This window comes from Geotrypetes seraphini, chromosome 8, assembly GCF_902459505.1.
Source record: "Geotrypetes seraphini chromosome 8, aGeoSer1.1, whole genome shotgun sequence".
Taxonomy (NCBI): Eukaryota; Metazoa; Chordata; class Amphibia; order Gymnophiona; family Dermophiidae; genus Geotrypetes; species Geotrypetes seraphini.
In genome coordinates this window covers 80,777,855-80,804,511 of record NC_047091.1, presented here as the reverse complement: position 1 = coordinate 80,804,511, position 26,657 = coordinate 80,777,855, and the positions used below count along the sequence as shown (strand labels likewise).

The 26,657-nt window shown below is 43.3% G+C and overlaps 1 protein-coding gene across 1 annotated transcript in view; it reads right to left on the bottom strand.

Annotated features, from left to right (window-relative positions):
• RPS6KA4 (ribosomal protein S6 kinase A4) overlaps positions 1 to 25,220 on the bottom strand; it is a 33,509-nt gene extending 8,289 nt beyond the window's left edge. The window contains exons 1-8 of the mRNA XM_033955455.1: positions 24,815 to 25,220; positions 20,883 to 20,954; positions 19,731 to 19,949; positions 19,501 to 19,616; positions 18,830 to 18,937; positions 15,765 to 15,845; positions 14,149 to 14,252; positions 13,805 to 13,955 (exon numbers count right to left, since the gene is read on the bottom strand). Of these exons, the coding sequence (XP_033811346.1) occupies positions 13,805 to 13,955; positions 14,149 to 14,252; positions 15,765 to 15,845; positions 18,830 to 18,937; positions 19,501 to 19,616; positions 19,731 to 19,949; positions 20,883 to 20,954; positions 24,815 to 24,878 (915 nt within the window). The 5' untranslated portion in view covers positions 24,879 to 25,220. The remainder of the gene's footprint in view (positions 1 to 13,804; positions 13,956 to 14,148; positions 14,253 to 15,764; positions 15,846 to 18,829; positions 18,938 to 19,500; positions 19,617 to 19,730; positions 19,950 to 20,882; positions 20,955 to 24,814) is intronic.
• Positions 25,221 to 26,657: the final 1,437 nt, after the last annotated feature.

Here is a 26,657-nt window from a genome sequence, read left to right as displayed (position 1 = left end):
GGGGGAAGGAGGGGGTTATTTTCTTAACGAGCAGCAGTATCACAGCATCCAGCTTCTAAGAGGGCCAGAGTGATCAGTATGGGAGGAACTGTGGTAAAAATTCAAACTTCATTGAGCATAGTGATATTTGACTACAGCCCCACTAACCTTGGTGGCTGTGGGGATTAACTATAAAAAAAGAGGCTATGATAACATGAGGAGAATGGTAAAAAAGAAACTTAAAGTTGCAGCTGCAAAGGTCAAAAATATACATCAGACATGGATGTTATTTAAAACTTCCATCCTGGAAGCCCAGAATAGATATATCCTTAAAAAAGGAGGAAAGAAGACCAAATGGCAGCCGGCATGGTTAACGAGCGAGGTGAAGGAAGCTATTAGAGCTAAAAGAGAATCTTTCAGACTCTTGAAGAAGGATCCGACTGAAAACAATTGTAAACAACACAAGGAATGTCAAGTCAAATGTAAGGCACTAATAAGGAAGGCAAAGCGAGATCTTGAAAAGAAGATTGCGCTGGAAGCAAAAACACAGTAAAAACTTTTTTAGGTACATTATATTAAAAGCAAGAAGTCGGGAAGAGAATCGGTTGGACTGCTAGACAACCAAGGGATAAAAGGGGCTCTTATGGAACACAAGGACATAGTGGAGAGATTAAATGAATTCTCTGCCTCAGTCTTCACTGAGGAAGATGTGGGGGAGATATCGGTACAAAAGGAAAAAAGGCAAGGTTGATATCCTATTCCAACCAAGGCAAACTTTATTTACATAAAAATCATCAAATACAGACCCAACAAAGATCCAAGTTTTGGCAAAAAAACTGCCTTCTTCAGGGGCCAAAGAACAACTGGTAAGGTTGTAATATGATTTGAGAATGTAATATCATAAATTAGTGATAAAACCTTTGTAGAACCATACAAGCTGGTAATGTCTACCACACTCTAAAGTGCATTGTCATCTCTATGAGTGAACACAGATTCAACCAAAAAACAAGATACTGGTGCCAGAAATTGTATTCAATTCTGATGAATCAAAGAAACTCGTGCAAATCTCTGTAACACTGGATGATGTAATGGGTCAATTTGACAAACTGAACAGTAGCAAATCACCTGGACCAGATGGTATACATCCCAAAGTACTGAGAATTAAAAAATGAACTTGAAGAGCTATTGTTAATAATGTTGATGTTTAAAAAGGGTTCCAGAGATGATCCGGGAATTAATAGAACTTTGAGTCTGATGTTGTTGCTGGGCAAAATGGTAGAGACTATTAAAAAGAACAAAATGACAGAACATATATGTAGAATCCCAATATAAACAACTGGGTATAATTCAAAATGAATTGTTCCTAAAGGTCCTTAACAACAACGTAACACATAAAGGAACAATGTATACTTCAAACGTCTTTTATTATACAATGGTGCTCAGATTCCACGATGGAAAGGTAAAGAACTCAATAAAGGCAAAAGCCCTAAAGAGACTTAGATGGTATCGATCATTGCACCGGTTTATAAAAGATGTTGTGAAGTGCTACTATATTAGTTTATAAAGTTCATAAGTCCAAAAACGGTAAATCCAATTTGTAAATGACTTTAAAGCTTCAAAAAAGTGAGCAACTTAGCTGAAATATAGAGCGTGCATAGGTGTAACTGGGTCCTGACGCGTTTCGCCTCACCGGCTTCTTCAGAGAACCCACTCGCAAACTGTATATTCACTGCTAGTAATTGTAAATAAGTCCTGCAACATCAGAGAAACAAAGTGCATGGAAGTATCAGAATTCAGTAATAAGTATCAAAGCCTTAGCCAAAAAACTTTACCAAACTCTCGACGCTGACGACGGGACACCTACTGTTGATTCTGTAATCTTTCAGTTTCCTGTGACGTCAGTGCTCAGCTGAGCACCCGGCATTTATACATGAAAGAAGATGTCAATCAATGGAGGAACGCCCACCACTCCACTTCTTTATTCAAACCAGAGGGAGATACCGTCTGCCAATAGTAAATCCAACTTTGCTCACGTTTCCATAGCCATGCTTGAGAATTTCCTCCTCTAATGCCTCGGGCCACCTCTAATACCACAAATTGTAAATCATGAAGCTGGTGCGAAGTAGCCTGCCAATGTTGGACTAAGGGGGCATTAATATCCCCCCTTCTGATTTTACTCAGATGTTCTGTAATTCGTGTTTTAATACTTCTGATAGTGTGTCCAATGTATAACAAACTGCATGGGCAACGAATGAGGTAAACAACCCCTTGAGTATCACAATCCGAAAAATGATGTAACACATGTTGCTTTGGTAACGTAGGGTGGTGGATACTAGTAGTCTCCAGGGCATGCTTACATATAGTACAATTGCCACATTTGAAATGTCCTTTAGGCTCGGGTATCAAAATATCACCTGGTGGACTAACAAAGTGAGACGTGGATACAGAGTCCCGGAGATTTTTACCCCTAGAGTACGCAAAGAGGGGTTGTTGCCCCAGACATTGATGTACCTGAAGAAGGTGCCAGTGTGTGTTTATGATTTTTTTGATGTGGAATGCTTGGTATGAATAGGGCAATGTACACACCAATCGAGATTCACATTGATCAGAGGATGGTTGCAACAGATACTCCCGATGGGCATATAAAGCCCGTTTATAAGCTTTTTTGATGATATTGTAGGGGTACCCACGTTCACTAAACCGTTGCCACATGTCTCTTGCCCGGAGTTTAAATTCTTCTCTGGTGCTACACAAGCGCCTTAATCTTAAGAATTGGCCCACTGGTAAGTTATTCTTCAGATGACGAGGGTGATAACTCTCATAATGCAGCAACGTATTTCTATCGGTGGGCTTGCGATGAATAGTGGTAGAAAAAGCCCCTTGATTGATGGTAATATGAATGTCCAAAAAAGCTATATGGGTGTATGAAGTACATGCAGTGAATTGCAGATGTGAATTACATGTATTAAGCCACTGAAGAAATTGGTGGAATAAGTCAATGGTGTTAGTCCAGATCAAAAAAACATCATCTATATATCGTTTCCACGTGTACACTTCTGAAAAGTATATAGATGGGTACAGAAAAATGTCCTCAAAGTCTGTAACATACAGACATGCCAAAGACGGGGCCATAGTGGCCCCCATTGCAGTTCCCTGTATTTGTTGGTAAAAATTGACATCAAACATAAAATAATTATGTTGAAGAGCGATGCTAGCTATGGAGACTAAAAAATCTACTCTAGCTTTGGTTAATTGAAGAGTGTCAAGATATTTACGCACCACCTCAATTGCACTACGTTGAGGAATATTAGTATATAGAGCCTGAATGTCAAGCGTAACTAACAGTGCTCCTGGAGGAATGCAATGTGGCTCCTGGAGCCAGACTAACATGGATGTGGTATCTTTTACATAGGACTTGGCACCAGACACTAAAGGTTTCAAATAGAAATCTACAAAGTCTGACAATGGCTCTAGAACAGAACCAATGCCAGAAACAATGGGGCGCCCAGGAGGATTAGTCAGATGTTTATGGATTTTGGGGACGAAATATATCACAGGGATAGTAGGATGATTTTGGTGAAGAAAACGGTACTCCCTGTCAGTGATGGTCCCCTGTTCCAAAGCCTGTAAAAGGATATGGTGGATGACTTCAGAAATGCTTACTGTAGGGTCACAAGGCAGAGCTAAATAATAATGTCTATCACTGAGTTGCCTACGGGCTTCAGCCACATAGGCATCTATGTCTTGAACGACGATACCCCCTCCTTTATCAGCCGCCTTAATAACAATTTTTGAATCGTGTGCCAAAGTGTTTAAGGCTGTAATCATTTCTGATGACATATTACGTCTGCTGTGGGAGGGTTGGCGTTCTAAATTCAAAATATCTCTCTCAACTAGATTGTGGAAGACTTGTAAATGTGGATCTAACGGCCCAGGGGGATTCCATGTTGAAGATTTAAATAACTCCATAGGGCCAGAATCATATGATTTGTCTTGAAAGTATAATTTGAGATTACACTTTCTGATAAGTTTGTATAGGCTAATTCTGGTATCCAAAGGGTTGTAATTTGTGAAAGGGACAAATGACAACCCTTTGGAAAGAACAGTAACCTCATCTGTTGTCAAACTCCTACTGGACAAGTTGAATACATTATTGCCTACACTCAGGGTTTCGGAGGCCGTCTCCCCCTGGTGGACCGAGGACCTCCTGTTTTGTGGGAGGCCGTCCCTTGAAAATTTACAGTATTTGATGTCAATTTTTACCAACAAATACAGGGAACTGCAATGGGGGCCACTATGGCCCCGTCTTTGGCATGTCTGTATGTTACAGACTTTGAGGACATTTTTCTGTACCCATCTATATACTTTTCAGAAGTGTACACATGGAAACGATATATAGATGATGTTTTTTTGATCTGGACTAACACCATTGACTTATTCCACCAATTTCTTCAGTGGCTTAATACATGTAATTCACATCTGCAATTCACTGCATGTACTTCATACACCCATATAGCTTTTTTGGACATTCATATTACCATCAATCAAGGGGCTTTTTCTACCACTATTCATCGCAAGCCCACCGATAGAAATACGTTGCTGCATTATGAGAGTTATCACCCTCGTCATCTGAAGAATAACTTACCAGTGGGCCAATTCTTAAGATTAAGGCGCTTGTGTAGCACCAGAGAAGAATTTAAACTCCGGGCAAGAGACATGTGGCAACGGTTTAGTGAACGTGGGTACCCCTACAATATCATCAAAAAAGCTTATAAACGGGCTTTATATGCCCATCGGGAGTATCTGTTGCAACCATCCTCTGATCAATGTGAATCTCGATTGGTGTGTACATTGCCCTATTCATACCAAGCATTCCACATCAAAAAAATCATAAACACACACTGGCACCTTCTTCAGGTACATCAATGTCTGGGGCAACAACCCCTCTTTGCGTACTCTAGGGGTAAAAATCTCCGGGACTCTGTATCCACGTCTCACTTTGTTAGTCCACCAGGTGATATTTTGATACCCGAGCCTAAAGGACATTTCAAATGTGGCAATTGTACTATATGTAAGCATGCCCTGGAGACTACTAGTATCCACCACCCTACGTTACCAAAGCAACATGTGTTACATCATTTTTCGGATTGTGATACTCAAGGGGTTGTTTACCTCATTCGTTGCCCATGCAGTTTGTTATACATTGGACACACTATCAGAAGTATTAAAACACGAATTACAGAACATCTGAGTAAAATCAGAAGGGGGGATATTAATGCCCCCTTAGTCCAACATTGGCAGGCTACTTCGCACCAGCTTCATGATTTACAATTTGTGGTATTAGAGGTGGCCCGAGGCATTAGAGGAGGAAATTCTCAAGCATGGCTATGGAAACGTGAGCAAAGTTGGATTTACTATTGGCAGACGGTATCTCCCTCTGGTTTGAATAAAGAAGTGGAGTGGTGGGCGTTCCTCCATTGATTGACATCTTCTTTCATGTATAAATGCCGGGTGCTCAGCTGAGCACTGACGTCACAGGAAACTGAAAGATTACAGAATCAACAGTAGGTGTCCCGTCGTCAGCGTCGAGAGTTTGGTAAAGTTTTTTGGCTAAGGCTTTGATACTTATTACTGAATTCTGATACTTCCATGCACTTTGTTTCTCTGATGTTGCAGGACTTATTTACAATTACTAGCAGTGAATATACAGTTTGCGAGTGGGTTCTCTGAAGAAGCCGGTGAGGCGAAACGCGTCAGGACCCAGTTACACCTATGCACGCTCTATATTTCAGCTAAGTTGCTCACTTTTTTGAAGCTTTAAAGTCATTTACAAATTGGATTTACCGTTTTTGGACTTATGAACTTTATAAACTAATATAGTAGCACTTCACAACATCTTTTATAAACCGGTGCAATGATCGATACCATCTAAGTCTCTTTAGGGCTTTTGCCTTTATTGAGTTCTTTACCTTTCCATCGTGGAATCTGAGCACCATTGTATAATAAAAGACGTTTGAAGTATACATTGTTCCTTTATGTGTTACGTTGTTGTTAAGAACATATATGTAAGCATGCATTAATGAGAGAAAGCCAACATGGTTTTAGTTAAGGTGTGAATGAACATGCGGATAAAGGTGAACCGGTTGATATTGTAGCCTCAGCTCAATGTACGGCGGCTGCTATGAAAGCAAACAGAATGTAAGGAACTATGAGGAAAAGAATGGAAAACAAATATGAAAATGTTATAATGCCTTTGTATCGCTCTATGGTACGGCCGCACCTTGAATACTGTGTGCAGTTCTGGTCACCATATCTCAAAAAAGATATAGCGGAATTAGAAAAGGTACAGAGAAGGGTGACAAAAATGATAAAAGGGATGGGTCAACTTCCCTATAAGGAGAGGCTAAAGTGGCTAGGGCTCTTCAGCTTAGAGAAGAGCTAGCTCAAGGGTGTTATGATAGAGATCTATAAAATAATGAGTGGAAAGGGTAGATGTGAATCGCTTGTTCACTGTTTCCAAAAATACTAGGACTAGGGGAAGTTAATAAGTAGTAGATTTAAAACATTACATTACATTACATTAGAGATTTCTATTCCGCCATTACCTTGCGGTTCAAGGCGGATTACAAAAGATATCTAAATGGGGGTTACAATGGAAGAACAGTTGTCATTTCTAGAGTTGTAAAGAGTAGGTCATTTTTCATTTCTAGAGTTGTTAAGAGTAATTGAAGTTAGGATTGTTTCAGGAATTTCTTGAGGAGTACAGTTTTTATTTCTTTTCTGAAAATCTTGTAGTCTGGAGTGGTTAACAGTAGGTTGGAGATTTGGTTGTCTAGTTTTGCGGCTTGAGTGGCTAGGAGGCCATAGTATTGTTTTGTCCTCTTCACTTCTTTGATCGGTGGTGGTGTGAATGGGGAGTGAGTTTTTCTATGTCTGGTTGAGGTTGCTTGGATGAGGCGTTTGTTTAGGTAGGATGGGCTATTTCCATTTAGGGTTTTGAATATCATGCAGTAGAATTTAAATAGTATTCTTTCTTGGATTGGTAGCCAGTGTGAGTTTATGTAAGCCTCTGTGATATGATCATGTTTTCTCAATGAGTAGATGAGTCTCAGAGCTGTATTTTGGATTGTTTGTAGTTGTTTGGTCATAGTAGCAGTTCAGGGGAGGTAGAGGATGTTGCAGTAATCTAGCAGTCCCAGGATAAGGGATTGCACTATAAGCTGGAATTGTGTTCTTTTAAAAAATTTCCGGACTTGTCTCAGATTTCTCATTATTGCGAAGGATTTCTGTATTGTTTTATTTATTTGTGGTTGCATAGTACAGCATCTGTCTATTGTCATTCCTAGTAGTTTTATGGTGTTCTGGATTGGGTAGTTGATTGAGTTTAGTTCTAAGTTGGTTATGGTTGGGACTTTGTCATTTTCGAGGAGAATGAATTTAGTTTTATCTGGGTTGAGTTTCAGTTTGTGTTCTTTCATCCAGGTCGTAACTGTTTCTAGTGTACTATGAAGTAAATTTGTCGTGGTGGTCTTTGGCTGATCGTACGGTATGAGGATGGAGAATTGGAGAAAATATTTCTTCACACAACGTGTAGTTAAACTCTGGAATTTGTTGCTGGAGAATGTGGTGAAATCAGTTAGCTTAAAAAAAGGTTTAAAAAAGGTTTGGATAAAAGAGAATTCTATAGGCCATTATTGAGATGGCTTGAGGAAATCCACTGCTTATTTCTAGGATAAGCTGCATAGAATCTGTTTTGCTACTTGGGATCTAGCTAGGTATCTGGGACTTGGGTTGGTCACTGTTGGAAACAGGATACTGGGCTTGATGGACCTTCGGTCTGTCCCAGTATGGCAATTTTTATGCTTTTATGTAATTACACTGAGTGCTGGCTTAAACGTTGGTCTTAGAAGCAAAGTTAAAGATGGCAAGGCCTGAAATGGCCTATCAATAGAGATGTTGGACACTCTCAGAGTGGCAGACTTTAGGCAGGCCTAGGACAGATGAGAGGTATGGAAAGAGCCGAGATGTAGGGCAGTAAGCATGGGGGAGGGGGTTCGGTAGTTCCGGTGCCTTAAGGAAAAATAGTGGGTATGGTCTGCTGAAACTATCAGAAATCTTGTAATGCAGGGTTAGAGTTCAGAAAATGAGCTTCAGTTCTCAATATCATCCTTCAGAATCTGCTGAAAGGTTGCAGAGTTAAAAGGGAAGCAGGGAAATGTTTGACGTTGGAGGAAAACCTAGGACTGGTCCCTTAATGTTTTATTGGGAGACAAATCTCTGCTTCAAGCTTATAGAGCTTTCTTGAAGGATTACCTTGAGCACAATCTGGACTCTGGCCTGCCCTTAGGAGTTGCTTGGGATGCCCATAAGGTGATTTCTAGGGGTGGTGGTCCTTAAAGCTGTTTCCCAATGTAAGCAACAGGAAACTAAATTAATATAAGACTGTACTTCTCATATTAGTAGCTTAGAGCAACAACATAAACTACAGGCTCTGAATCTGTTTTTCGGCAGCTACAGGCTGCCAAATTGCAATTAGATAGCTACTACACAGAAAAAGTGGCTTATGCCTCTACCAGGCTGAAACATCAGGCTTATGAGAAAAACAAGATAAGCCATATGTTGGCATTGCGTCTGTGTAGACAACAGGCTGATAGAAGCATATATAAAATCAAAGATAGATCTGACATTTTATTGACCCATATCTGAGACGGTGTGTTCCAAAACCAACATCCTATGACTTCTTATACTAAAGCTCTAAACATTTATGTGGGCAAAGCGCTCATATCTTTTCAACAGATCAATGAAATGACCCCAAGGGAGAGAGGCATCAGAACTCTTAGGGCTCCTTTTACTAAGCTGCGATAGCGGTTTTAGCGCGCGCTTAACGCTAGACGCTAATGCCAGCATTGAACTGGCGTTAGTTCTAGCCGCGGAGCGCGCACTAAAATTCTGCATGCAGTAAAATCGCTATCGCAGCTTAGTAAAAGGAGCCCTTAGTAACTAATGGATCATAGGGCCTCCTTTAATGCACAGTTATTCCAGGTCCTGATCGTTTCCAGCCTTCATTCATAGGACTCTCAGCCCTCATTCATTCTTCATTTATATACCAAAAACATTATACAATCTCAAAGCAAAAATTTTGTATCTCTTTTCAGTTTTTCTTAAGATCCTCTTATCTAATAAACCCTCTCATTCTTAATAGTAAACTGATCAACTACTTATCTTGTCCTTCAGGACTCCAGTGCCGGACCAATGAAAACTCCCCAATACCAGACCAAATTTGGACAGAACTACATTCATAAAAGACCAATGGACACAGTTGTATCAATGCTGGGAAGGCACATCGGCATCTGAGTGAAATGGGCAATTGTGACCAGGCCAATTGTTCTATGAATATTATCAGAGGCTTGTCTACCTGGAATAAAGCCTACTTGGTCAGGATGGATTAAGGAAAGTAGGATCGCAGCAAGCCTATTGGATGGTACCAGGAAGTTTTCACCAGTCTGGCACTGGAATCCTGAAGGACAAGATAAGTAGTCGACCAGAACAGAAGGACTTGTCAGGATTGTCCTTTGATGGAACCACTGGCAAGCATTGTTCGCGCCAGTCTGGGTTTTTGTAGACTTTGTGTGAGTGACATGGAATACAAAATTGTGTTTTTTGCAGATGATATACTTCTATTGCTTACTAATCCTCTTGTCTCATTTCTAAATCTACCATCTCTCTTGCAAAGGTGGCCGGCAGTCTCAGGATTTAACATTAACATGAGCAAATCTTAATTTGCACAGTGCTCTTCAACAGGCTCTTTTGGTTTTAAATAGGTGGCCAATAGAATTACATAATCACCGACTATTCTGGTTTGTTTCAGGAAAATTATCCTGCATTAGACCTTGATCGCTGGGATCACTTGTCCCTTTCCTGGTTTGGTTGATTCACCACGATAAAAATTATTTTACCTAGCCTCTTATATTTATTTCAAGTCTTGCCTGTATTTTTGCCTAGAGCTTTTGTTTTTTTATCTTCAAAATCGCATAGCTTGCTTTATACGGCATAACAAACATCTAAGATTGTCTTGTAGCATTCTTTATAGGAATGGAATACAGGGGAGCCTTAGCATCAAGCAGCTCAGGTGCGACTAAAATGGTTCAGGGGCTGGAGTAGTTGCTGTACAGTGCGAGATTAGAGAAACTGGGCCTCTTCTCCCTCGAAAAGAGGAGACTGAGAGGGGACATGATCGAAACATGAAGGGAATGGACTTAGTAGATAAAGACAGGTTGTTCACCCTCTCCAAGGTAGAGAGAACAAGAGAGCACTCTCTAAAGTTAAAAGGGATAGATTCCGTACAAACGTAAGGAAGTTCTTCTTCACCCAGAGAGTGGTAGAAAACTGGAACACTCTTCTGGAAGCTGTTATAGGGGAAAACACCTTCCAGGGATTCAAGACAAAGTTAGATAAGTTCCTGCTGAACCAGAACATACGCAGGTAAGGCTGGACTCAAATAGGGCACTGATCTTTGACCTAAGGGCCGTCGCGTGAGCGGACTGCTGGGCACGATGGACCACTGGTCTGGCCCAGCAGTGGCAATTCTTATGTTCTTATGTTTCAAGCCCATCCTCAATTTGTGGATTGGGTTGGAGCAGGCTTGGGTTGGCCCTCTGAACTTATCCTCTTTGTTATGGATGCCTCCTCGGTATAGGGATCTTGCATTGACTACCTGCCCAACTATTCATTATATCCTTCAGGTTTGGGATTGCAGGGGACAAGATCAAGATTTTACATCATCAAAGTTTTCTCCTATTGTGGATAACCCTCTTTTTTCCACCTGGTCAAAGATGTGGGGTCTTTAGGCAGTAGTGTCTGGAGGCAACAATTTGATAACGCTGTCTTAATACCTTTTGAAAAGTTGACTTTAGACTAACAATTGCAGCCTAGTGGTTGCTTTGCTTATTTGTAGCTCACTCATTTCTTAATTTCGAAATCTATTAAGCTTCTTGTCACATTGGAAAACACATTCCTGGAAGATTTATGTGAAGATTTCTGTAATATTTGTGGTGAAGCAGGGTGCATGCATGATTTGGATAAGCAGCAAATGTTGGATGGATGGGAAGAATACTAGGATCTGAATTACATACAAATTCAACTTAAGAGTGGTTTAAAAAACGGAACCAGTTCTTAACCCGGGGACTGTCTGTATTCACATTCATAATCTTCTTTCACAATCCAATAGAGCAAAGATCAATTTCAACTTATCTTAAATATCAGCAATGACACAGGCAGATAGCAACACTCAAAGGAGCTTCATACTACCCAAATGCTTTTCACTCATGCTGCTTATCCAAATCATGCATGCACCCTGCTTCACCACAAATATTACAGAAATCTTCAAACGTACGGACTTTAATGCAATGGGAGAGTACCTGAAGAAAGAGCTGTTAGGATGGGAGGACATAAGAGAAGTGGAAAGACAGTGGTCTAAGCTGAAAGGAGCGATAAAAATGGCCAAGGACCTTTATGTGAAGAAAATCAATAAAAACAAGAGAAAAAGGAAGCCGATATGGTTCTCCAACCTAGTGGCTGAGAAAATAAAGGCGTTTGTGAAATATAAAAAAACCCAAGAAGAGGAGAGCAGAAAGGACTACAGGGTGAAACTGAAAGAAGCCAAGAGAGAGATACATCTGGCAAAAGCACAGGCGGAAGAACAAATGGCTAAAAATGTAAAAAAGGGAAACAAACATTTTTTCAGATATATTAGTGAAAGGAGGAAGATGAAAAATGGAATTGCTAGGCTAAAAGATGCTGGGAACCAATATGTGAAGAGTGATGAGGAGAAAGCAAATGTGCTAAACAAATACTTCTGTTCTGTGTTCACAGAAGAAAATCCTGGAGAAGGACCGAGATTGTCTAGCAAAGTTACATGAGGAAATGGAGTAGATCTGCGCTGTTCACAAAGGAGGGTGTTTATGAGCAACTTGAAAAACTGAAGGTGGACAAAGCAATGGGACCAGACGGGATCCATCCCAGGATACTAAGGGAGCTCAGAGAGGTTCTGGCGAGTCCTATTAAAGACTTGTTCAACAAATCTCTGGAGACGGGAGTGGTTCCTGGGGATTGGAGGAGAGCGGATGTGGTCCCTATTCACAAAAGTGGTGACAGGGATGAAGCAGGAAACTACAGGCCGGTGAGCCTCACTTCAGTTGTTGGAAAAATAATGGAAGTGTTGCTGAAAGAAAGGATAGTGTACTTCCTTGAATCTAATGGGTTACAGGAGGCAACATGGCTTTACAAAAGGTAAATCGTGCCAAACGAACCTGATTTAATTTTTTGATTGGGTGACCAGAGAGCTGGATCGAGGACATATGCTAGATGTAATTTACTTGGATTTCAGCAAAGCCTTTGATACAGTTCCTCATAGGAGGCTGTTGAACAAACTTGAAGGGCTGAAGTTAGGATCCAAAGTGGTGAACTGGGTCAGAAACTGGCTGTCGGTGGTTAATGGAAGTCGCTCGAAGGAAGGAAAGGTGAGTAGTGGAGTCCCTCAGGGATCAGTGCTGGGGCCAATCCTGTTCAATATGTTTGTGAGTGACATTGCTGAAGGGTTAGAAGGAAAAGTGTGCCTTTTTGCAGATGATACCAAGATTTGTAACAGAGTAGACACCAAAGAGGGAGTGGAAAATATGAAAAAGGATCTGCAAAAGTTAGAGGGATGGTCTAATGCCTGGCAACTAAAATTCAATGCAAAGAAATGCAGAGTAATGCATTTGGGGATTAATAATAGGAAGGAACCGTATATGCTGGGAGAGAAGCTGATATGCACGGACGGGGAGAGGGACCTTGGGGTGATAGTGTCTGAAGATCTAAAGGCAAAAAAACAGTGTGACAAGGCAGTGTATCTGGTGAAGGACGTAAGAAGACTTGAGGCGGTCCAGAGGAGGGCAACAAAAATGATAGGAGGCTTGCGTCAGAAGACATATGAGGAGAGACTGGAAGCCCTGAATATGTATACCCTAGAGGAAAGGAGAGACAGGGGAGATATGATTCAGACATTCAAATACTTGAAGGATATTAACGTAGAACAAAATCTTTTCCAGAGAAAGGAAAATGGTAAAACCAGAGGACATAATTTGAGGTTGAGGGGTGGTAGATTCAGGGGCAATGTTAGGAAATTCTACTTTACGGAGAAGGTAGGCTTCCAGGGACTAGGGCTTATTTTTGGGGTAGGGCTTATATTAAGACCTACCCTGAAAATCATGCTAGGGCTTATTTTCAGGGTAGGTCTTATTTTCGGGGAAACACGGTAGTTGTCAGCCTATGCTTGCAGTTCCTGGGAGTAATCTCCTGTGAATTTAGTAGAGGGCTGCAGACTGCAAGCTCTGACAATCCCCAGTAGGCCTCATTGGTTCACATTCACAATTAGGTTTTTAGTGTCAGTTAAAACCAGGCAATAAGTTTTGGCTGAAGTTTTAGCTCTGACCAGGAAAAAAAATGATGTTTCAGTAATAGTTTTGGTTGCGGCCAAAACTGAAAAAAAGCAGTTTTGGTTGGCTTCTACCTGACAATGAAGAACACTGCCTTACTGAAAGAACATTATCCCCAGTAGGCTGAGTTGGACTGTGGGTTGATGCTTAGTTTGGGGGATAGATTCCTGGTAAGGGTGAGTGATCACTAGTTTAATATTTGGCTGGGTTGATGGATCCCCTAGCATACCTGAGAAGGGTTTCCTATTAATCACTACGTGAGAGAATGGGACCGTGTCATTATCATTTTTCCCCTAGAGCACATATGCAGGATCTGAGGTAATGAGACCCCTTCCCCTCTCCAGTCTCACCTTGAAGAAAGCATGGGATTTAATTTCTTCAGTCCCCCGAGGTCCTGATCCCAGGCGTTTCTTGGGGTCTTTATTCAGCAGTTTCTGCAGCAAATCGCGGGCAACAGGGCCAATGATTGAAGGAAATGGTGGATTACACTTCAGGATGCGCCTTTAGGAGAAGCCAAAAGCAAATTCAACCTTTGGTAACTCATCTTTGATAGCCTTCCCCCCACCAGTACCATGGGACAAAACTGCACCATTATCCCCACCACTGAAGTAGGAGACCTCTACATATACCCCAAGCATGATAGGATGAATATCACAGCAGCACAGGATGGACCTTTCCAAACAGGGAGCCTCACCTGGAAACGTCAGCCTGTGTGTTCTTCTCTCCCTCCAGAGTGAAGGGAGAAGCTCCTGTCAACAGCTCAAACATCAGAATTCCCAGACTCCACCAGTCCACAGACTACCGAGAGACAGAGAGAGAGAGAGAGAGAACAAAACAATAGGAAATGACCTCAAGGGTTAGTCATAGCATGTCAGATCCTCCCAGACTCCCAGCTTTATTCTTCCTGATCCCTGATTTTTCACTTCTTGTCCTTAGTTTCTCTTTCCTTGACTCCTGGTTTTCCCCTCAATTCTCTGTAACACTATCCTGGGTTCTTTTGAATTTTGATGTACCTGGGAACTACTTCCTAGGGGGAAATGAAGAGACATGTACACATCACCCTTTATGTGAAGAAATACTTAAAAACATGATCCCTGGCTCTCCTGTCCCACCTCACACCACTTTGGCCTTATCCCATAGTCCCTTGTCTTAGGACTAGAGGCTGACCAGATTTTAGTTTCGGTGTCAAACCTGATCTCAAATTCAAATTCAGTCTTGTTTTCGCTTTGGCCAAAAAATGCTGGTGCACCTCTCCTCCCCTTAACAAAAATAGGCCCCACTTTGGTCTCACTTCACTCCCTTCCTGGACTACCTTATAAACTTTGGGGTCTAATGGCCTTATCAAAGCAGGATCGATCTCCAGTCACACCTACCCAGTTGGGCTCTGCAGTTAAAATGGCTGCCATGAATTCCTGCAGCAGCTTCACGAGACTGTCACAGGAGGTCGCAGCAGTAATTTTTGAGACTGGAGCCAAAATAGGTAGGAGTGACTTAAATCCTGCCCATTTCAGCTCCAATCTCAACCTTCTGTGGCAGTCTTGTAAGGTTGACATGGGAAGTTGTGGTTGCCATTTTGGCTATGGAGATGACATGGCCAAGAGCAACTTGGGATACTTTTGCCCCTGCTTCCCCTTTCCCTTCACAGGCCACTAAGTGCAGTGGTGGGGAGAAGGGGCCTGCTTTTTTTGAGGAGGGGGAAGTGCCTGTAGAGTTTTTAGTTTCAACTTTGGCTTAGGCCAAACTGTATAGCAAATTTCAGCCACAGATTTTGTTTTGGTTGAGCTAACAAAAGTGTTTCAGTTGCCCTCTACTTGGGACCAGTGGTATAGTAAGGGGGGGGTAGGGGGCATCCGTCCTCCTCTCTGCCCCCACTCACTACCGTACAAACATGCCCCTTCCCCACATCTCTTAAACTATCCCGGCGTGAACAGCAACCCCAACCTGCTGCTCGCACCAGTGTCGGCTCTTCCTCTGATGTCACTTCCTAAGAAGTGACGTCAGAGGAACAGCCGACACTGGTGCCGAGAACATTACAGAGGAAGGGAAGAGCAGAAGAGGGTTGAGTTCCAAATAAGAGGGTGGGGGAGGGGCACCACCGCCCCAGGCGCCTCTCATCCTCACTACGCCACTGCTTGGGACTCCCTACCAGCACCTCTCTCAGCTCCCCGAATATCCTTCTGGCCCTATTGATCGTTTCATTTAGTTCCACTGAACTCTCAGGGGTTCTTTTTTTTTTTTGTTACAGGAAACCTCAGCTCACAAGAGTCTGAAATGTGGGGAGTACAGACAGAAAGGCCCAGTGGTACTTACCTTCCCATGACCAGATTTCCCACGGATGATCTCTGGTGCCATGTATTCAATTGTGCCACAGAAGGAGTATGTCCGCTCTTTCTGCAGAAGAGAGAGAAATCAGGCATTCCATGAGGTAAAATGTGGACCCAAGTGAGCAGTGATGAGATTCTGCTAGCCTGAGAGTCCCTTCTGTTTCCTTTCTCCTTATGGGTTGTTAGTAATAATAATAACATGTTCAATTTTATATCCTGCCAAATCCTCATTAATTAGAGTTTAGGCAGGTTACAGGCAACCTATTGTTACATAGAATTTTGTATAGAATTAAATATATTACAAACAGTTACACAGTAAAACCTTGATTTGCAAGCATTTGTTCCTGAAACATGCTTGTAATCCAAAACACTCGTATAGCAAAGTGAATATCCCCATAAGAAATAATGGAAACTCAGATGATACATTCCACAACCTCAAAACTTTAATACAAAATACTGTATGTACTTGTATTGCAAGACCTTGCTTGTTTAGAGCAGTCACTACACTCCCGCAGTGTCAGAGAGAGAAGAACCATTGGCTCAGTTGTGATGACATGACAGGTGTATACTTTATGTACTCGTATTGCAAGACCTCGCTCGTTTAGAACAGTCGCTACACTCCCGCAGTGTCAGAGAGAGAAGAACCATTGGCTCAGTTGTGATGACATGACAGGTGTATACTTTATGTACTCGTATTGCAAGACCTCGCTCGTTTAGAACAGTCGCTACACTCCCACAGTGTCAGAGAGAGAAGAACCATTGGCTCAGTTGTGATGGCATGACAGGTGTATACTTTATGTACTCGTATTGCAAGACCTCGCTCGTTTAGAACAGTCGCTACACTCCCACAGTGTCAGAGAGAGAAGAACCATTGGCTCAGTTGTGATGACATGACAGGTGTATACTTTATGTACTCGTATTGCAAGACCTCGCTCGTTTAGAACAGTCGCTACACTCCCGTAGTGTCAGAGAGAGAAGAACCATTGGCTCAGTTGTGATGACATGACATGTGTATACTTTATGTACTTGTATTGCAAGACCTCGCTCGTTTAGAACAGTCACTACACTCCCACAACATCAGAGAGAGAAGAAACATCGGCTCAGTTGTGATGACATGACTGGTGTATACTTTATGTACTCGTATTGCAAGACCTCGCTCGTTTAGAACAGTCGCTACACTTCCACAGCATCAGAGAGAGAGGAAACATCGGCTCAATTGTGGTGATGTAACGTGTGTATATTGTATGTACTTGTATTGCAAGACCATGCTTGTTTATCAAGTTAAAATGTAATAAAATGTTTTGTTTGTCTTGCAAAACACTTGTATACCAAGTTACTTGCAATCCAAGGTTTTACTGTATATGCTACATAAAGTAGTAACTGCTCCATCATTATCACTTTTCACTGGTAAACATGTGTTGAGAAACAGTCCCTTCCAGGCTATAAACTGTGGCCACACCTTACCAAAGCAGAATAAGCTACTATGGAATGGGTAGATAGGGCACCAGTTATTTAACCTTTTGTATACTTTTATTTTTATTATCATCATTTATATACTACCTACAAGCCTGAAAGCTATCAAAAGTCATGTACATTCAGGTACTGTAGGCATTTTTCTGTCTCTGAAGGGCTCATGATCTAAGTTTGCACCTGATGTAGTGGAGGAAGGTTAAGTGACTTGCCCAAGGTGACAAGAAGCTAATCGTCCACTCCTCAAATACAAAACCAGGAGGATATTCTATGAAAATAAATTAGACTGCTGTTAAAGGATGAGGATTCACAAGTAGACTTAGAAGAGCTGTTGCTCATCCCTGGAGACAAGCTATGAGAAACAGATTTAATTTTGAGAATCTGCAGGATACTTGTGACCTTGAGACAGGCTGCTAGGCTCAAAGGAGCTTGGTCTGATTCAGCATGGCTTTTCCAATGTTCTTAAGTTCTTAGAAATGCATAAAAGTTAACTATGAGTCTTAAGTGAAACAAGAACACGATAAGGATTTGAATCTTGTGGAGCTTCAAGTTTATTAAAATTTTGATATACCGTCCAGTAGAAGTACCTTCTGAGCAGTTTACATATACAATATTAAAATTAATTTAATTGGAAATAATGCAATTATTAGAATAAAAGAACAACAATATTTGATAGGAAAGATAAGATAAAGAAGACAGAAAGATATAGGTGTACCCCCCTCAAGTTAAGATTGTAGAAAAAAAAAATTGAATAAAATCAAATTGAGTTAATCAGGAAATACATCCTTACATAAAAATGTTTTAAATCCAGATTTAAATTTTATAAGAGATTGTTATAGACAGAGGATAAAGTGGGAGAGCATTCCACAAGGTTGGACCAGATATGACATAGAACAGATATGACAAAACAAAGGAATGCAACCACAAAGGAGACGGTCACCTTTGTACACTAAGCAGCAAAATCCAAAAAGAGCAGAGCTTTCCTGGTCTTCAAACCCCTCTTTATTAGTAATGAATAAATTATATATGCAAATAGACTAAAACCGTCACACCGATATATGGCAAATAGTAAATTGAAGTCATGGACTTGACACGGTCCGTGTTTCGGCTATGGCGCCTGCATCAGGAGTCCCAAATGATAAAAACAAACCATTAATGAAATCCAAATGCCAAAAGATTAAAACAAACCATAAATGACAGCAGCTATCCAAATTTTGGATGTCATTTATGGTTTGTTTTTATCTTTTGGTATTTGGATTTCATTAATGGTTTGTTTTTATCATTTGGGACTCCTGATGCAGGCGCCATAGCCGAAACACGGACCGTGTCAAGTCCATGACTTGAATTTACTATTTGCCAAATTCTCTGTGACTGTTTCAGTCTATTTGCATATATAATTTATTCATTACTAATAAAGAGGGATTTGAAAACCAGGAAAGCTCTGCTCTTTTGGGGATTTTGTTTTAAAACAAAGGAATGACCATCAGATTTGTTTGTGAAGATCCTTCTCTCCTTCTTCATGATGGCATAGATATCACTGCACTTGCCTACTCTGATATGGTCTCAAGACCTCTCACTTACCTCCTCGGTGACAAATTCCTTACTGAGGCCAAAGTCTGTCAGCACCACGTGACCATCATTATCCAATAGTATGTTCTCCAGCTTAATGTCACGATATACGATGTCCAGCTGAAAAGGGAGGGAGAAGGACAGAGGGACAAAGGTCAAGAAAGAAGGTAGCTGACAAACAGATACCCTGATAACATGAGTGCAGACCTGGGCCTTGTGATCTTTCACCCTCCTGAAAGTAGATAATACAAGTGAAGGGCCAGAGTGAAAACAGAACTCACTCTCAGCCAGAGCAAAGTCGGTTCTCTCTCCTGCTTTAGTGAGAATTGGGAGAGCTCTAATTCCCCCGCCCCACCCCCGCCTTCTAAATGAGATGCGAAATGGTGTGGTAGCCATGCTAGTCTACTCTTCAAGGTAATATGTAGAAATAAAAACAAAATGGAAAAAAAATAATACCTTTTTTTATTGGACTAACTTAATGTAGTTTATGATTAGCTTTCAAAGGTAGCCCCTTTTCTGATCTGAGCAAGGAAGGGTTACCTTTGAAAGCTAATCATAAACTACACTAAGTTAGTTCAATTAAAAAAAGGTATTTTTCCTTTGTTTTTGTTTTATTTCTACTTATTACCTTAAATGAGATGTGAAACTGGTCCAGGGGATCTTGCTCCCTCTGACATCCTCACCCGATGCAGGTGCTCCAGTGCCAAAATAATCTCGCCAATGTAGATCCGAACCTCATCCTCTGCGAAGTGATCTCTCTGGTACAAATGTGTGAACATCTCCCCTCCACTGACATAGTCTGAAACAAGGAGAAGAAAACGGCAGAAAGGTGTGTGGGGAGTAACAGAACTGCTTCTACCCCAGAAGTATGCACAACAAAGGGGGGAGGGAGGATAGAATAAATGGCCCTTACCCAGGATAAGGTGCAGCTTGGCATGCGTCTGGAAGGCATAGTGCAGCGTGACGAGGAAGGGGGACTGGCGAATGTGCTCCAGTACCATTCTCTCTGTCTTGGTGTGCTCTGTGGTCTTTGCTTTCTGCACAATGGCAGCTTTTTTCAGCACCTTCATGGCATACAGCTTCCCTGAGTCATGTCCTGTTGTCTTTCGCACCAGGAACACCTTCCCATATGCTGTGGAGAGATGGAGCACCAAAGCATTACTACTACTACTTATCACTTATATAGTGCTGAAAGGCGGACGCAGCACTGTACATTTTGACATTTATAGACGGTCCCTGCTCAGAAGAGCTTACAATCTAACTGGGACAGACAAGACATGGCATAGAGGGTTGGGGGATGCAGAACCCAAGGTGAAAGGAGTTAGGAGTTGAAAGCACTCTCAAAGAGGTGGGCTTGTCACTGGGCCTTGAACACTGCCAGAGAAGGAACCCGCCATAGGGATTCGGGCAGCTTGTTCCAAGCACATGGCACAGCAAGGAAGAAGGGATGGAGTCTAGAGTTAGCAGAGGAAGAGAAGGGCACAGATAGCAGGGACTTACCAGCTGAGCGGAGCTCACAGGGGGAACATAGGGGGAGATAAGCGAAGAGAGATAGTGAGGGGCAGCTGAGTGAGTGCATTTGTAGGTCAGTAAGAGGCATTTGAATTGTATTCGGAAACGGATGAGAAACCAATGAAGTGACTTTAGGAGAGGAGTAAAGCGGCTCTCCCGGAATATGAGTCGTACAGCCAAATTCAGGACAGATTGGAGGGAAACGAGATAGCTAAGTGGAAGGCCTGAGAGTAGTGAGTTGCATTAGTTTAAGCGCAAGGTGATGAGGGCTTGGATAAGTGTTTTGGTAGTGTGGTCAAAGAGGAAGGGTCAGATTTTGGCATTAGGCGTTCCATACAGAAAGGGGAACCTTAGCATGGGATACACCAAAGAGAAAGGCGCAGTAGAGATTCCCCAGATAAAGAGAGTCCTAGGGGACTGATACCCAAACCACTCAGATGAACCCTCCATCTACCTACTCGAGAATTTCTTCCTCGTGCTAGTTTCTGAGGGAAAGGACAGCTCCCACCACCACCTCAGCCCTGGCCTTTCAGAAAGCCCCCGCCTCACTCACCCCCAGTTCCCAGGACCTTGATCAGTTCAAAATTCTCAATGCCGACTTTTTCTTCATGTCCCGTCAGGTTTGCTGCAGCATGGAAAACACAGAAAGAGCAAAGTTACTGTATCACATAGGTGCAGATGTGGATGTCATTCCCAGCTCTGGAATACCCTAGGCTGGGGACACTGCAGACACCTCTATAGTCCTGGATTCTATCCAGTGGCGTAGCAAGGGTAGGAGGCATCCAGGGCGGTGATTCCCCCACGTGCCCTCCTGTCTGCCTCCCTGGCACCTTCCTTACCAACCCCCCATCTCCCCCATGCCCTCATCTCTGCCCCCCCTCCTTCCGTACCCTACTCATGCCTTCCCTTCCCACCCTCATACCTCTTAAAATCTTCACCTGCGTGAGCCCGAGCATCTTGTCCAGCCTGCTGCTCATGCTGGCTTTCCCTCTGATGTCACTTCCTAGCCCCGTGACCCGGAAGTGATTTCAAAGGGAGCCAGGCCAGCACGAGCAGCAGGCTAGAAGTAGTTGCTCATGCTGGTTAAAATTTTAAACAGGTACTGGGAGGGGGTGGGAAAGGCAGGGTGTGAACAGGGCATGGGGGGAAGAGAGGTGCCGGCGCCATCACCAAGGCACCCCCTGCCCCCCTTATTACACCACTGGTTCCAGCCCCAGGTCCTTTCAGCCACACTTGAGAAAACCATTGCGGTTAACAATTGCTTTTAGGGTGACATCTTGTGGCCAATTAAATTAGAACAGGGATAGACTATATGAAGCTCTATAAGGGACAGAGGGCACAGAAGACGGACAGATGTCATGCAGTACGACTCCATGACAAGAGCAAGATGAGAAGGAGTAAGAAACGAGGCTCTGCATGGCACATGCCTGATGAGAGCCAGAGGAGGAGAGGCTCCAAGTTGAGGGGGGAGGAGAGGACGAGAGATAGTGCAAGCATTTCTTGTATTGTGTCTCATCCTCTTCCTCTCCAATCCTTAAACTCCCCTGCACTAAAAACTGCCCCTGCAATCCCTCAGTATCTGCCTCAGTAGGCGTGTATAGAAAACCCACGAACAGTCAGAATTTAACTCTCTCACCCACATCCCCTTAACTTCAAAAGCCCACCCAGAGACAGAGCAGAACACATTACAGCACAGACTACAGTCAAAATCTGAAAATACATTCCAAGCAGGGAAGAGAGATATACCCCCTTCCCCCATACATTCTCACACTTGCACAGAGCGCATGAATGTGGGGGTGTGTAAGCATGGGGATGTGTCTCTTCCTCCCACATTCTCCTGCTGTAACCTGGACTGGGCTGCAGTCTCTGAAGATTGCATAATACTCTGACTCATCTCTCCACCTGTAACAAGTCAGTAACAGTCACCTTCCAGAGGAGATTTTACAAAAAAGGGTGACCCAGATTCCAGGAGGATTCATCCTGTCTGTGAGATGAGAATCAGGGAGAATGCTTGCCTAGGTCTACCCATTTTACTGGGAGGAACCGCAAATGCCAGCAACTCCAGCCAAAAATGCAGGGGGTGGAAACGGCAGGACTGCTGAGGCTTGGGTGTGTCACAGAGGTGATGCACTCAGGCCTCACAGGAGAGGGGAAATGAGAACCAGTATGGGAATGACACCTGGAGGCCTTTGAGTATTACATCTCTCCTGTACTTGCTCAGTAACCTGAACAAACCATCTGGAGGAAGGGGTAGAAAGGAAGAAGTTAGAAAAGAGAGACATTAAATTTTAAGCTATGTGACTAGCTAGGACCAAGTCTCTGTACCACATGTCTTGGATTCAAAAAGAAGAAGTATATATCAATGTCTCTAGGGGACACTCTAGGTCTGGAGGACAGCCAATGGGTCAGATTTTCTGAATATCCCTAGTAAATATGCATGACAGAGATTTGTACATGATGAAGGCAGAAAACATGTAAATATGGCACATTCATTAGAGATATCCTGAGAATCTGACCTGCAAGCAGCCCTCAAGACTAAGGCCATAGAACCAGGGGTGTCAAAGTCCCACCTCGAGGGCCACAATCCAGTCGGGTTTTCAGGATTTCCCCAATGAATATGCATGAGATCTATTAGCATACAATGAAAGCAGTGCATGCAAATAGATTTCATGCATATTCATTGGGGAAATCCTGAAAACCCGACTGGATTGCGGCCCTCGAGGAGGGACTTTGACACCCCTGCCATATACACTACATAAACATTACATATTCTAATTTATGGTGCAGAGAACCACTTATACAGGTTTGTACATACATAAATACAAACATGTGTACATGCCATGTTCTGTCAGCGTTTCTATATCACAAAACATACCACTATGGGGCTCATTATCGAAACAAAAATATGTCTAACAACCCGCCCAAGTCGGCACTTGCATGATCAAAAAGACAGGCCGTGCCAATAATCAAAACGGGTTTTAGACATATCCTGGGAATTTTTAGTCCTCTGAAACCCGCTGTGCGCCCAGAGCGGAAAGGGGCATTTTTCAATGAGTGGTTAGGGCGGGATGTGGGCTGACCCAGACTTAGTCTTACTGCAGGGATAATCAAAAGTTTTACGAGGCTGCCTGGACAGAACTTAAACGTTGTGATTTAGGCAATCTAAAAACAGGTATAAGTAACCAGATAACCCCTGCAGAGTCAAAGTACAGACCCCCACACACTCCCCCAGTGATCACTGACCTCCTCACACCGCCATAAAAATTGGAATAAAAACGTACATACCTGCCTCCAGAACATCAGCACCTGGCATAGGAAAGTTTAGTAGAGTTTCACAGAGGTGTCTTAAGTAGTCCGGGGGATGGGCTAGTGAACCACAGAGAGGAGGACCCAGGCCCATAAGCCACTCTAACCACTACATTTATGGTGGAAAATTTGAGGCCACCAAAACACCCCCAAACCCTACTGTACTGCCACATAGGTGCCACCTACAGCCATAAGGGCCATTGGGGTTGTAGACAGGTGGGTATAGCGGGTTTTAGGGGGCTCAACATTACTTATGTGGGACTTGTAGTGAGATGTTTATGTGGCACCCTTTTTGTGAAGTTCACAGCAGTGCCCTGTAAGGTGCCCCATTGCTGTGTTGCCATTCCATCACTTTGCTGGCCCTTCCCGTGTTCAAAAGGGCTTGTTCTAGGCGTTTGGGACTCGGACAATTTTTTGGACGAGAATGTGGTATAAACATAGACGTACTAGCGGTCTGGACGATCAAACGGCTGGAAGTAGAAGTAGATGATTTTCGGGAGGGGGAAAAATGTTTTGGACATACTTTTCCGAAAAGGGACATTCTACCCGCTGCTGACTTTGGGCGATTAGCGCCCTACGTCTAAACCGGACTTAGACGTTTCTTTTGCTTATGGCCCTCCATATAACAAATATAGTACAGTATATCCATCACCTTTGTATGTAGTAAGAAACAGGTTAGAAGAACACAAATACAAAATGCAATGAAAGATAACACAAAGCAAAAATCGTTAGCCATATTCAGAAAATATGCCAATGCAGCATACACATACATGTACAGTTACACACACAAACAGAATGTTATAATATATAGACACACAGTCTATATTTGTGGATACCATGTTACTTCAACAATCCCAAACTGTATATATCCCAGGTCAGACTGCATATATGAACAGACATCTTAAGATGGAATGAATATAGCACACTCATGATAATATTACATACGTACCAGTGCTACAATATAGGCAATGTCATAAAAATCGCCTAAGAATACATATAAACAATGCACACAGTGCAAGATGTCAGAATCCAAGTGCTGCAGTGGTGTGCACGTTATATATCACATGGCCAGATCTCACGCCCCGAGCAGGAAGCTTACAGTGTACGATATACTGGAAACGATAAACTGGATGTCCTCCCCCCCCACTCCCCACCCCCCACCCCCGATCCGGGGCTTACCGTGGGTAAGCCGGTGCTGCACGGTCACGGTCCCGCTCTCCTCTTCCTCCACCCCGTCCCCCATGCCTCCGGTTCCTGCGGCTCAGTGAGGGCGGACGGGGCAGGATCCCGGGCACATAGCAGCAGTCCGATCCCGAGCTGTCAGTTGCCGGCGGCGGCAGCGCCTGCGCCTCCTCCCACGCCGGGACGGCGGGATCCACTTCTGGCGCTCTCCGGGGCGGGGACCTCTCGCCCTCCTCCCCAGTCCGGAACCAGAACGCGGGCGGGGCTGCGGCTACGGGGGCCGGAGAGGACCAGAGGGAGAGGGGGGCGGAGAGAAGAGGGCAAGCAGGACAGGGAGAGAGTAGAAGAAGAGCGAGGAAACGGACTGGGAGAGACAGGAAGAAGAGCAAGGGAGGGGAGACGAGAGAAACGAGGTAGGAGGGGAAGAAAAAGGGGGCAGGGAGAAGAGTATGGGAGGACGGAGATAAAGAGCAGTGAAGAAGGAAACAGAGTAGGGAGGGAGAGGAGAGAGGAAGGAAACAAAGCAAGGGGAGGGAAAGCAATGTGGAAGAAACAAGGTAGAAGGGAGAGCAGTAAAGGAGGGGAGATAGGGAGAGCAGACAGGAAAGAAAGGGCAGGGGAAAGGAGAGAAGAGAGAGGGAAGGAAGGCCACTGGAAACAGGCAGAGCAGGGAGGAAGGGAGATGAATGAGTGGGGGTTAAGGAGGAAGGGGACAGGGGAGGGAGAGGAATGAAAAGAGAGAGTAATGAAGGAATAAGGCAGGAGGGAGAGAGAGGAGTAAGGAAGGAGAAACAGAGGGAGAAAGAGGAGTGAGAGGAAGAAATGGAGAAGCTAGGGAGCACAGTGAAGAAGGGGGAAATAGGGCAGGAAAAGGAGTGCGGGGAAGGTAACAGTGCATGGGAGGGACAGGAATGAGGAGAGCAGGAGATATAATGCCTGTGCTGTATCGCTCCATGGTGCGATCCCCATCTGGAATATTGCGTTCAATTCTGATCTCCTTATCTCAAGAAAAATATAGCTGCATTAGAAAAGGTTCAAAGAAGAGCAACCAAGATGGTAAAGGGGAACTCCTCTCCTATGAGGAAAGACTAAAAATGTTAGGGCTCTTCAGCTTGGAAAAGAGATGGCTGAGCGGAGATATGATTTAAGTCTACAAAATACAGAGTGGAGTAGAATGGGTACAAGTGGATTGATTTTTCACTCCATTAAAAATTACAAAGACTAGGGGACACTCAATGAAGTTACAGGGAAATACTTTTAAAACCAATAGGAGGAAATATTTTTCACTCAAAAGAAGAGTTAAGCTCTGGAACGAGTTTCCAGATGTTATGGTAAGAACAGATAGCGTATCTGGTATTAAGAAAGGTTTGGACAATTTCCTGGGGGAAAAGTCCATAGTCTATTATTGAGAAAGACATGGGACAAACCACTGCTTGCCCTGGATCGGTAGCGTGGAATGTTGCTACTCTTTGGTTTTTTGCCAGGTACTAGTGACCTGGATTGGCCACCATGAGAATGGGCTACTGGGTTTGATGGACCTTTGGTCTGACCCAGTAAGACTATGTTCTTACGTTCTTAAGTAGTGGAAAAAGAGGGAGCTGGAAGGATGGAAACAGCAAGGGAGGAAATGAAAGGAAGGGAGAGAAGGGGGAGAAAGTGGAATGAGAAGAAGAGAGGGTATGCAGGAAGGAAAGAAAGGAAGCAGGAGTGAGAGGGAGGAAAGAAAAGAGGAAGCTCAAGGAGGAAGGAGTGAGTGGGGAGAGAAGGGAGAGCAGGGAGGAAGAAAACGGAGGGGGGGGGGTAAGGATTGATGAAAGGGAGAGGATTGATGGAAAGAAAG